This window comes from Saccoglossus kowalevskii, chromosome 5, assembly GCF_978046115.1.
Source record: "Saccoglossus kowalevskii chromosome 5, keSacKowa6.1, whole genome shotgun sequence".
Classification (NCBI taxonomy): domain Eukaryota; kingdom Metazoa; phylum Hemichordata; class Enteropneusta; family Harrimaniidae; genus Saccoglossus; species Saccoglossus kowalevskii.
The window spans coordinates 18649311-18662848 of NC_140645.1; the positions used below are offsets into that span (position 1 = coordinate 18649311).

At 39.0% G+C, this 13538-nt stretch overlaps 1 protein-coding gene across 1 annotated transcript; it reads left to right on the top strand.

Annotated features, from left to right (window-relative positions):
* The first annotated feature begins 1941 nt into the window (after positions 1 to 1941).
* Positions 1942 to 4856, top strand: LOC102808390 (uncharacterized). Its single transcript, XM_078011368.2, has 3 exons — positions 1942 to 2053; positions 3789 to 4172; positions 4438 to 4856. The coding sequence occupies exons 1-3, from the start codon at positions 2002 to 2004 to the stop codon at positions 4623 to 4625; spliced, it is 624 nt and encodes a 207-aa protein (XP_077867494.2). The 5' UTR covers positions 1942 to 2001; the 3' UTR covers positions 4626 to 4856.
* Positions 4857 to 13538: the final 8682 nt, after the last annotated feature.

Genomic DNA, 13538 nt, shown 5'->3' on the forward strand with positions numbered 1-13538 from the left:
GAATCAATACTGAGAAATAATTGTAAACTCATAGTAGCTGCCGGCTGATAAACTAGAAAGTAAAGCAAGTAAATAAAACCAAAATATAAATTCTATGTCAAATCAAGGTGAACATAGACTAGAATCAACACTGACGCTAAAAATAACAGTATAAGTAACGAGATCGTCAGTCGGTGAAACAAACATACTAGCGCGGTGACAGAAATCGCAAGAGATACGCGCGACGTTGATAACATTAGCCGTGTTAGAAGTCGGTTAGAACACGAAATTATCTCTCTACATGGTTTCAAAGTTACTGGCGCTATGCGCTTGTGATAGAAAGGGCGTTTTTTTTAACATCCACGAAAAGAGCTCAGCCGTTGCAAGCTTTGGTCGTCGAACCGCGTTGTACCTGAATGTAAGTACTTTTCTTCGTTCAGTAAGCGTGTACGCGGACCACATTATACTAGAATCTTGCTGACTGAAACGTAAAAAAAAACTTGAAAGACATAAAAGTAAAGTACACCCGCGAACTGTCACGAATCTACTCTTATTTTCGTATCAAATGATGGTATTTTTTGCGTCAGTATTTCCGGGTTAACCCCGAGTCCTTGACTGAATCAGTAAGCGACAGAGAATGTTTCCTGTATAATTGCCGTCTGTCATTGGGGTGGGCTAGCGGGGTGTTTTTTTCACGCTTTCACTGTCGATGGTTTGAATCGAAGTAGACGCATACCACCAGTAATTAACTTGACTACTATGAAGTACAATGTAATCTATTCAGACTTATCACATGCATGGAGGTATTTTTGCATTCAATGATCATCCAGTTTCAAATAAACTTCCGCCACTGGTTTTAATATATCCGCATTGCCAGGGGCGGATACAGGATTCTTTTATGGGTGGGGGAGGGGAAGGGGTTCCAAACTTTAAAATCGCCAGACTAACTTAATGATTAAATTAAATTCAATTAAATGAACTTTTCAACCGGACCTCCCCCCCCCCCCAGATCCGCCACTGATTACACTTAACCTGACAAGTTGCCGTGAGTGGCGCCTTGTACTGCTGTGAACCCCAGTCTAGGGCGCCACTCACACTCGGACTTGTCAGACTTTACATTACACCCGGCAATACGATACCGCGTGGTTAATACATAGCATAAGGCATGTGTATTTACAGGCACGATATTCAAAGCATGTGACGTTTTCTAATCGGCAATATTAACCAGTCCGAGCTGGTCGTGATGTAGTCACTGAAAAGGGCACTCCATATGTTATACTTACAGTACAGTACAGTCGTGACAGAATTGCAGCGGTTTGGACGGAAATGAAATATACATTTACTAGGTTGGACGTCCGACAAAACAAATAAAGTAGGCCGGGAGACAGAAACAAAAATGCTAGACTGCATATACTGATGAGAAATTTAGGATCTATAAAATAAAAAGTATTATTTAAAAGAAAAAAAACTATCAATTGCATTCTCCTGGAAATATGGAGCTCTTTAATCTGTGAGCAATATCTTTTAGTCTGGAGTTGCACTTTAGCTATTATGATTTGAAAGTCTCTGTCGAGAACGTGCAGAAATTTAACTAGCCCTCTCTCCTCCACTTTTCCAATTACTGATGTACCGTATACTACTAGTATATTATTCTATATTGTAATGTGTTTCGTTGGTGTAGGGAGTATTTTGTCTGGACAACGCTTGTCCACCATAACCCAAAATTAACACGACTATAACTACGATTTGCCTTCATAATCACACAGAATATCAGGCGTTTTACATCCCCTACCCTTCCCCGCTTACCCACACCCAAAGAAATAGGAGATTTCCGCACGACGCTATCATATAATTGGAAAGTTTCTTTTCTTCTATCAACAAAGGTTTAATCTGAAATAAACACATTAGCATGATGCAATGCGAATTCTAGAATCATCCAATCGCATGAGTCATCCGCCAGAATATACACCTAAGGTTCTTAGTAGAGGTACTTATTAAACGCGTTGTTTCAAGTTATTGATCATGGACATAACATTGACAAGGCAACTTATTCTTTTCCTGGTTCTTTTTCAAGGTAGGGTTACTTTTTTTTATTAATTTCACATTCACTGTATCATAATTACGAGATCATTACGTAGTATTAAACACACGTACGATACACGCGTCGCGGTCACGAACGGACGGACAGCCGGACATTTTCACTACCTGACGATCGTCACTCCCAGAAAACTGTACTTTGTACTATGAACAGTGTAAGAAGATTACCCCCCTACATGTGCAACATATATCAATATGGATTATTTCAAAGTTGACTTTGTTTTCTCGACTTTGGCTGTTTCCACCGGCTTTTCGATCGGCGTTCCACGGCAGCTCATACAGAGCCCATACAAATACACGGTACACTGGTGCGAATGTTCTGTGGTTTAGCTTCGCTCCCATAGAATACGTGATCGATGGTGCGCCGCCGTCAAACTGTAATTATTTAGAAAGAAGAAATTATCAAATTTTCCGCATTTTGCCAACTTGAATTAACGGTAACAGTCGGAGCTTGGCAAATTGGCCATTTTTTATCTGTAATTCGAAATCAGAAGCAGCGACACAGACAATTCTTCATACCACTTGAGCAACGAAAGCGAAAGGGGATTCCCCAGTTGGACTGTACCCAACTTAAAAACTGTCAAAATAGCATTATTGGCCGTATTTTTAACGATGACGTGACCAAGACTAATATCAGGTGAGTTGACGAAGCCAATCGTTGCCAGCGATCTTGAAGTGGGGAAGTCGTCAACTGCGCATGCGCCAGATTGCCATAGCGTGCCATTGTTTACAAACAAGCATCTCCCCACGAACCCTCACGTTTTAGCGTGTGCTGTTATCGTCGCTTGGGACTCAATTCTAGCGCGTGCGCGCAGGTGACGCTCCAAATTTTCAATAACAACTCTTTCTCGGTGTGTTTGCGTCTCTGTATAAGATTGTAACTCACAAACGCTCGCCACATTATATCCCATTGCAGATTCGTCAATATCTAAATAATCCCATTTCAATCAAACTCAAACGAAGGAGGAGGTCTTCGCGCAGTGCGTGTTCGAAGTCTAGGCTATATGAAGACTATTGTCTGAGCCCTAGGTAAACAAACAATGACAATGTATTGTACACGCGTTTGTACGTCGCTATGGAGACCCATAGCGAACAGGACGCGGTGCGACGAACACCACTTATGTTAATGAAAACAATTATTATAAATTGCGCTGGAAAGCCGGAAGAACAAATAACAAAATCGTATTACCTGAACCATAACACTGCAGATACACCATACCTTTGAACATGATCACATTAACTACAAGAACAAGTGTGCACTCCCCTCCCTATGAAGCATAACTTCAGTGATTTCAAGTACGCCACTAAGCCTTGAGGTTGGTACTGACATAGTTTTTATGTATCAAAATTCTAATACATGTAATACATCGCTATCATGATGCTAATCTATCAACTCATTATACATCTGCACGTGAACCAACAGCGTCACGGTGTTCAGTAACAGAGCCGCTGTACACAACTGTGCTAGTTACATCCGGGTATATAGTTCATCTTCGTCCCGACGACTCGCTAGATAATTCCTGATATTGATTCATTGCCAATACATTGATGTATTGACCGTGACTACTTGCGACGAATTAAATGGACTCGGTGATAGAGAGCTTATTGACTCCGAGTCCGAAAAAAATACTACAGTTTTGAGACGAACTGGGATAATCCACAGAATACCACGCCACGCTTATGAATCATAGGAAAATTTCTTTTTCTTACAGTTGTTGGCGGAACGTTAGCGACCCGGACAACACCTGTAGCATTGTACCCGTACGATGAGTCATCTATTACTGGGAATGACGTCATCCTGACGTGTCAGAATTACCAACCATCAGCACAATATACTTACAACATCGTCGAGTGGTATAGAATTATCGACGATCAAAACGTTCCGTGGGGTCAACTACTTCTTGCCGACATGGAGAACAACAACGCTGCTTGCTCTATCGACCACAGATACGACATCATACAGAACAAGGGAGATCTCGTCATAAAGGATGTAGTTTTCACTAGAGGGCGCTATCAGTGCAGGAGGATTTTCCGATTGTCAGACAGTTACATAACTCGTTCCTTTGAAGTGACACTCCAGTTGACGAATAAAAAACGTAGGTATAAAAAAAGTACAATTTAAATGTTCATATATTAATCATTATTTGAGCATCAGGATTTGTTCAGTCGAATATTGGGGATACAAATATTTATCTATTTTTCTGATAACTTTGAACTAATTAAACATACATTTTAATTACCTATCGGTAATTGAAATAATTATGTTTATTTTATAAAAAGAGACAAAATAGATGTATCTATATTATTCATGTTTATTCTTTTACAAATTAATTATGATTATTTTTATTATTATTTTTTAAGCTCGCCCACGTATATCAGATTCTTTAATGTGGTTGATCGGCAACGACGATATTGGTCACCTTGGAGATGGAATTGATGATCTTCCGTTCTACCGTCACGAAACTCGTTTAGCGTATGTAGTTGTCTTTGGATGCGCAGTGATTGTCATCGCATGTTATTTTTTGTTGAAAACACAATTATCGAGCTGAGCAAGGCTGATATTGTCATGATCCCGCGTCGCTGGTACCAGCCTACACATGCACCGAGCTCACGTCATGCTGTAGTCTACTTTTATTATTCAGTAACGCATTTTGCTTTACTTTAATCGTCACGGCTACTTCAGAATTCATGGCATCCTATAGGTAAACAGGTATAAAACAATATTTTAATTTTTAAAGCACACAATTTTAAGAATTAAGAATAAACTTGTTTTTTACAGATATTTTGCCATACGACATTGGATGTAGCAGTTGTTGTTCCTGGCCTGTTACAGTATGTGCACATTATCGAATTGTCTTTTGAATGCGGACGCTTTAAAAATAGGTCTGATTGATTTACTTAGATCTCGATTGTACTTATGGCCGCCGAACTATCGTTGACGGCGAGAGTCATATGACTCCCCCCCCCCCCCCCCCCCACACACACACACACACAAAACGTCATCAATGTAAATTTGTTTGTGTCCAGATTTCAACTTGCTGGAAGCATTCCCAACTAGGTGTGTACCTGCCCCCCCCCCCCCCCCCGTTCCACGTGACCATATTATTTGGATCTGTAGACGCGATGGCGGCAGAGAATGGAACGGTATTTGTCTGAGCCAAATGAAATATTTGAGAACGGAAGAATCGAGACGCTTTTCAGGTCCTTGGTTACAATTAAACTCCCAATAGACGACACTGCCTGAAGCTTGAACAATTCACTTTGGTCATTTTACACATGGAGCAAATGATTTAAATTCCAAACAAACAAACAAAAAGTTTTGTCTAGTCCGCCATTATAACCCTTTCACTAAAATTTCGCTCACAACAACACAATATTTATTTAACAGTTTGAAATACAACAATTCCATCTCTATGAACCCAGCCAGGGTTCATTTAATTGGACGTTGCCTCACTGTCATATCTTGGTAAAATACACACTATAAATACTTGGCAGCATGTGTGTGGGGTTAGGGAGGATTGACTCATTTGTTGTATTATCGCTGCTGGCGCTATATCGAACCTGACGGGGTGCGACGGTCATCGATCTTTAAATAAAACATTTGAAATACACCCATACCACCCATTGCGAAAGGTGTCAAAATAGATTTTATTTATGGGTACCTACGTGAAGACGCGCCTTGATACACATTTGTATTGAGGTGCGAAATCTTTATCTCAGTACGCCAACAAAATAATACCATATAGTTTGCTTTTATACACGCAATCAATTGAAAATTGAAACGATCGCCAGAGTTCAAACGCTTGAAAAAATAACCAGGTCTGCAAATCAACCCAATGAACCCAGAATATAAAATTTCATTGAAATCCAATGAGTGCCACGGTCTTGAGATTAGCAACATTATCACTTTATAAAAAAAGTATTTATATGATGTAAGACAAAAGATAATTCCGTTTTGATTAACTTTCTTTTTTTCGACGACGTTATCGGCCACGTGACATCCGTCTATTTTTCAAAAAAAATTATGCCAGTGACCAGAAGACAAAAATTTTGCTTGGGTTAGGTACTTACTCATACGGTATGGGCATTGAGTAACGCTGTCTATTGTACTGAGTAAAACGTCTGTCTGCATGGAACCGCGTTGTTGTTTTCAGGTGAGGATTTGTTCACGCTACAGCTATGCATCTGTGTTATTGCAACGGCACACGTAGTTATGATCACTATATTATTTTGTTCTATTTTGCTACAGCTTGGAATAATATACCCCAATTCTTATTTGTACAGCAAACATGTTTTTGTAAAACGACGAACTTATTTGTGTTGGCTGTACTGCTATTCAAGGTATGAAAAAGCATGTAGAATGTACATAGGTGGAAAGTTTACTCCTAGCTTTTTTCAATTTTTCATATCTTAATAACAGCTCATATCTAATCATTGATTATATATGTATGTTCTTGACTATAAACCAATATTATTTGGCTACGTCTATGATATTTTTCTATCAAATTTCGCGTGAGTCGAAATGACACTTCACATAACGTTTTTATAGTATAATTGAATATATCATTCATTGAAACAGTTTCACTAATTTTCCTGGGATAAATACAGCTCCATTATTTTTGAAGTATAGATTTTGGCGTTAGATTTTCTAAACGACTATTAAGATGGTAATATTTCAAGTTCACACGCCGACTTAGATACTTAGATACCTTTGCATTGGATTTGCATTGAACTATTTTCGCACCTGATATATTAATTCCCAATGTTTGGGGAACGCGTTTTCTCGATATACTGTAAAACATGTATTTATAGCTAGCATGTTATTTTAGCTAATTTAGCTAATCTGTAATTTCGCTAATTCAAGATGTCACTATTTTAAATAAATTATATTCTCACAATGAGATTGTCGGCACTTTAGTTAAATTAAGATTCAGTTAATTCATGTATCGATCCAAATTTGCTAATTTAAAAATGGCATGTGTCTATTTAAACATGTTTTACAGTACTTTGTCTATTTTCAAGTGTTATTTTGCTGAAATTAGGTCCCTGTCAATACTGGAGTTTAAAACAGCTCACTTCAGCAGGTGAACCCTTTACCGAGTTGAAAAAAGCGGACTGGTTTTGGTGACACACCCGTCTATGCCATCTCAATTGAAGTCTTCACCACGGTGGTGTGTTGCTATTGTCATTCAGGCCAGATTTTTGTATTCCTTGTTTCTCGAGTTGTTATACATTTTTTTGAGGAGAGCTGGAAAAAAATAAAAATAATTATATTTTTCCATTAGATTTGTGTGATTCTCAAAGAATTGTAAGTGAGATCATTGATCGGAGAGAAGAAATGAAATAAAATTCTATTTCATGCATAACCTGGTTGGCAATGTCGACAATTGTGGCACAATTTTCAGCATTAATGAGGGATTTCTCGGTTTCATGGCGTGTCACCACAAACCACGCCGCCGCCATGTTCGCCTAGTAGTCTCAAGCAGCACGCACAATACCCGAGATTCACTGTTAACCAACTCGCATAAAGTATACTTCTGCGCGAGACTTCGGTACTTTGATCATGATACTCCCATGAAAATGCAACTTGGATTTGTTAGGTGGCGGGCGGAAAAAAAATGAAGATAAAAATAATTTTTTTAGCAATTTTTTGCACTCACAAGTCGGCGGGCGCGAGAAATTACGCTGATTAACAGAAATAAAATGTTATTTTTATTTCATTTTCGGCTCCTTTTCAATCGACGGGTTCGCGAAACAAGGGATAATAAAAGTCTGGCCTTATGTGTAGATCGTGGTTATGACATAATAATTATTGTAAGGAAAGCTTTTTCTTGATTTCCAAAGGACGTTTTCATCAGCGGGCCTCTCTTAAGAAAATGTCTTAAAATAGTTGACCCCGATAACAGGCCGAATCACTTTAGAGCAATACCATTATAAACCTTTTCTATTGAAGTGCTATTCGTGCGCGTTTGCCTAGCGAATGTGAACAATAAGAGGTCCATATATATTGTTCCTATCTTGATAAGCTTTGTAATCTGCAGTAGTATATACCATGAGGGCGATCGCAAACTCATCGCGTATATGATGTCGCCTTTTGTGAGTCACGAGTCTAAAACTTACATAAATGAAATATACCTTATTAACCTATTAGAAACTGTTATTAAGTTCACATAGTGCTATACAAATTATGTGACATCTTATTTCATAAGATATAGAATGAATAATTTCCAATTAATATATTACTACTGTATAACGCTTATTAACCAGCTATAAAATATTACTTTAGTACAACGTTATTTTATTGGTTAAATAAAGTAGTACTACCTCATAGCAGTACTTTAACTACCAGAAAATACATAAAACACGCTTTTGTATTATTTAGCCGTAACGTGTCGTTCTTTTAAAGCGGGGGGGGGGGGGGGTCGTCACCTGCGCATGCGTCAGATGGCCATAGCGTGCAATTGTTTCCAAACAAGCGTCTACCCATGAGCCTTTGCGTTTTCAGCGTGTGTTGTTATCGTCGCTTGGGACTCAATTCCCGCGCGTGCACATGTGTCGACCCTCCCGCTTTGACTGAATCCACGTCGTGGTTTGATTCTAGCATGGCAACCTGTTCCAAAATCGTCATAAGTGTTAAGGTATAATAATCACATACGCGCAAGGTCTTTCACCACGGTTAAAGCGGGACGTCGTCAACTGCGCACGCGCGGGAATTCAGTCCCAAGCGACGATAACAGCGCACACTGAAAAAACAAAAAAACGCGTGCGCAGATGACTAATTCTCGCTTTACTAGTTCACCAGTACTTATTTACACCGTCAAAATCGCCGATATCATCACAGAATATCATTGAGTTGCCAGATTACTTCTAGCTACGCATTCTCTTCGCTTTTTAATGAATTTACATATCATTGATATTATTCTTTCGTCAACTTTTTTTTTAAAAAGTGTACATATCACATTATATGGACATTTGTATAACAGTGCATCACACATTTGTACAAAATGCGTCAGTTTAAAATTATATTTTTCCAGTACGTGTCATGGGTGATTACAAAATGTGTCAATCGAATTCAGTCAGTTATTAGAAGGCGTGGTCAACGTTATTACAATTTACGTCAGTCATTTGTTTATTTCACTGTCTATTATTATTATTTTTAGTATCAGTCTTGAATATAATAGCGTAATTTACATATAATTAACGCAACTTTTCCTTTAAATCTAATAATAGAGTGAAGTTACAGGCAGTTCCATGCTTTCCAGTGTTGACTATAACATTGGCATACGGCGATCTGATTGGTCAAAACGGCCGGCCCAGTCATGTTAGAATATCAATTTGCGATTGTACGGAAGGGAGCTCAAAGTTTTTTTCTTGCAACAACTCGTGCCATAAGGATGTCAACACTTGATGTGGGTCATTCGACTGGCGTGAGTTCTAGTTTCCGCTGATACAGGGTTCAATTACGAAAATAAGGTCGCGTGCACTTCTATTATCTTAAAAGTCAATATCACACTTCACGCGGACCTGAATTTACGATCTCCTCGACAAGATATGCGCATACATTTATCTGGTTACCATGGCAACGTTCACGGTGGTGAATACACGTGCCAGTCAACATCATCATTCAGCCTGAAAGATCAACCCCGTTTTGAGCAAATATTTACATATTTGGGTCACGTGAATAAAACACCCATTTCGTCCAATGGCTGGATAGCAATGAACACACACTCCACGTAGACCCCAGGACACTCGGCTCATTCCAGCGATGCCTCGATTGTTAGTAGTTTAGTTTAGCCGAGTTGTCGATCATTCAGTGTAACATCGTCTACGAGTCAGTGTTCTCTTGTCTCAACTAGTCGGTGACTAGTATACAGCGGTTACTCCAAAATCGTGTTCACTAGCAGGTGGGTTGAGAACATAATTCATATTAATATTGCACGTACTATGTGATATTTAGTCCGGTGTCAGGTTTGGGGAAGGCAGTTTACGTTACAAGACAGAACTATAGTCGCCACACTGTTCTTCGGAACGTACATCCGCGATTATTGGATAAGTGAATGTCAAGGGCCATTGAGTAATATGGCGGAATGTGCGTATGAACTACTTTTTTCGCGTCATTTAATTTTGAATGATTAATGCAGTTTTGATAACTAGCTAGATTTTGGTAGCATGTCCCTGCGAATGAATATCGCGTGGTTTAGCTGCAGCCCCTTGACAGTGTCCACGCTAGTTGCATGGAGAGGGGCGATTGGAACTGCAGCATAAATCTTCTGAAGGTCAGTGTTAGAGTTGACATTGAGTGGGCAACTGGCAAATGATGACAGTTCCAGGTGTGTTCAAGTATGTATATGCTGACACCGATTATAATATTATTATATAAACAAACATAAACACCTAAATCAAAACACCGTGGCGCTAATCCCTTTGTGAATGCGACTACTATTCTGGCTTAGTGGCGAGTGGCGTGGGGAATGAATTTTGTCATACGCCCGCCACTATAATGATACAAAAAAGTAACGAATAACCGCATTTTAAAGTTCAAAATACGTATCAAAAATTATGAAATGTTCCTCCCATTTTTATTTTGTTACTTTGCAGGTTGGCCATTGAAAGGTGCGTTTGAAGCGACCGCGCGCAGGTTAACGCGCCTTCACCCACTCTTTTGTAAACTGTCGAGTGTGGTATTTTTTTTTTTTTTTATTCTTTTTTTTTTATTTTCTCTGTACAAATTTTGTTTTAAGAAACGTCTGCATATCTCCTTCACTAAAAGGGTTCATCCACTGGGAGCTCCAGACAAACTCTTCTGGGAAAACGTTTTTTAACTAAATGTCTCTTACCGACCACTACAGTATGTTATCGCGTATTGACTGACCATGAAGTGATTTGTGAGTATGTTCTCCCCGAGGACCACTCCAATATGCCAACACAGCGAGTATGCCGGTAAACTAGACTAGACACTGACCCAACCATCGACCACTAGCGGTTTTCAAGTGCGCGTGATATTACGTCCGCAATTTGTAGCCTCGTTCGAGGTCGGTTCGTGGCACGTAGCCTCGTTCAAAGTCTCTCCATGGCCTGTACGGTCAACAAGCGCATGGAACTTCATAATTTCGTGGTACATCTGCGAAGCAGTGTTATAAAAAAAACATCCATATTTTGTGGTGGGATTGGTCAATCCACCATCACGTGACATTATACAACTTTAGGTTGTTCGAAGAAATTAGTTTTCCAACTTCCCCCATTCGTTTGGATGACCTTCAGGCCCTTGAAAAAAAATATACGTATACATACATACACTATGATAGATAATTATATGACAGTTTCAGTGATTTATTACACGAGTCGCAAAAAAAAAAATAAGAATGAATACAATGGCGGATTATATGCCGTACTCGATGCCAATAATCCTACGTGACAATAAAACCTGCCAACAGTCTATTGTCATCCGCATCGCTACTGTGTCACTCACGAATGTAATAAACTCTACACTTTCAGTCCATGTGTGCGGAGAACGTAAAATATATGGAATTAAAAACCTTTATCACAAATGTAATAAAGTTCTTATTTAGTATGGTCGCAGTTATTTCATTTGTGGTTGTTAATTTTACAGTTCATTCATTACATTGGGGTGGGGCAGCTACAATAAAGGCTGAACAAATTCTAATATAACACTTCGATATTGTAAAAATATTTCTTTTTTGAAATAAATCCCAAAAGCAACTAATTTTGACACAAAAAAACAACATAATTATATTTAGATTAATTCATGACGCAATGTATTTTATATGTACACCGTTGGTAATTGACGTAATTACTGATTACACATGAATATTTAAAAAAACAAAACGTAATTTGATATGTTCTCTATATTTTTGCATTTCATTTGTCATGCATTGTGCCTGAAAGAAGTTGAGAATGAAATTACGAAGTGTGCAGTGTGTAAACAATAACCGCCTGCCAATGACAGTTAAGAAAAGGGCAAATAGAATATTTCAAACAATGATGATAAACACTTCGCTGGGCGCCAGTTTTACAAATCAGTCATATTGACGTAGTCAGCAAACCCCCGGTGCACCCGTGACCTTCGGACACAACCACCATATTAAATCTTGGAGTTGATGAGCCTCGGGTGAACAAAGTGCAAGTCTCGCAATACGTGCAACATCGCACAATGACATTCCCGTAAAATTGACCCCTGGCAATGAACCTATTCTACGCTCGGTCGTTATTGTAGTCCACAACTGATCGGCAGCATTCTTTCAATTTCATATCGCCAAGTAGCAGCATTTACGACCAGTCAAATTTTTTACTCTCATGATATTTAAAGTGGCCACACAAGACTAGGCGCGAACCAATGTTCGAGCCTTATCAATCTGGGCTGGATCATTAAAAATACGCCCCTGTTGATTAAAACAACTAGTTTGTTCAGCGAAGTCAATAAAAAATCGAATTAGGGGTCAGGTGGCCATTGGCAACTACTATTACGCCGGTTAGACGGTAGAACAAATGTGATCATAATTATGTTTTCATACAGTTTTGAGCTGGATTGTTTTGTTTTTTGGTAATTTTTTGAAAGTTTTTTTTTTTTTTTTTTCAAATTGTCATCTGTCTGTCATCCGTAAAGTTTCTAATGGTCAACCCCATCGCGCGCAACTCGTTATTTGTCATGGGCGTGTCCTAGGTTACTGGTACGGAAACGGAAACTGTTCGTTGACACCTCCTTCAAAAACGGTTATCCTTCAAACGAATCTACTCTAATATCACCATGGAAACACACAGATTCATCGTAATTACATTTGAATATAGTAATTATGTTTTACATATTCATTTTAATTTGTATGAATGATCTGAACATAACCCTTGAACAAACAAAACAACTTCAAGTTGCTAATGTTGTTACTGGGCGATGAACAATGTACACGTTTTATGAAGTGGTAATGATAACAGGCTTGCCTAGGAACGTACTCCAACACGTAGCTTCCATTCGGTGCCCGCCGATCAACCCATACGCTATTTACGTTTATGGGTAAATATTGACTGCGACTAATGACTCTTTGCTTTGAGCATTTTGACTTTGCCAAGCGATGCGATGAAAACATCACCACTGTGTTCGTCTCTGTGGGTATTGTAAAACTACTCTGCCGTAGCACTTGGCGTAGAACAACAATCTCACATGGCCATGCATTTAAAAAAAATGCGTTATCATAATGCCTAGCGATGATGTGAGACCGTCTCCAACGCGGTAAACTAGCGCGGAGATACCTGACGTTTATCTATATTACAAATCTACCAAATTATGTGGAAATGTTGATACCCATTTTAGTGCGAATTCGTACAAAAAAACTTTCACATATCTTATAAGTGTATTAAAACGGGGGAGTTGTCACCTGCGGTTGCGTCAGATAGCCATAGCGTGTCCGTCATTGTTTACAAACAAACGTCTACCCATGAGCCTTTGCGTT

Excerpts from the sequence above, each read along its gene's own strand:
- LOC102808390 (XM_078011368.2), top strand. The coding sequence starts at position 2,002 with ATGGACATAACATTGACAAGGCAACTTATTCTTTTCCTGGTTCTTTTT. Across the intron at positions 2,054-3,788 it reads TTTCCTGGTTCTTTTTCAAG|TTGTTGGCGGAACGTTAGCG; the intron begins GTAGGGTTACTT and ends TTTTTCTTACAG. Across the intron at positions 4,173-4,437 it reads CCAGTTGACGAATAAAAAAC|CTCGCCCACGTATATCAGAT; the intron begins GTAGGTATAAAA and ends TTATTTTTTAAG.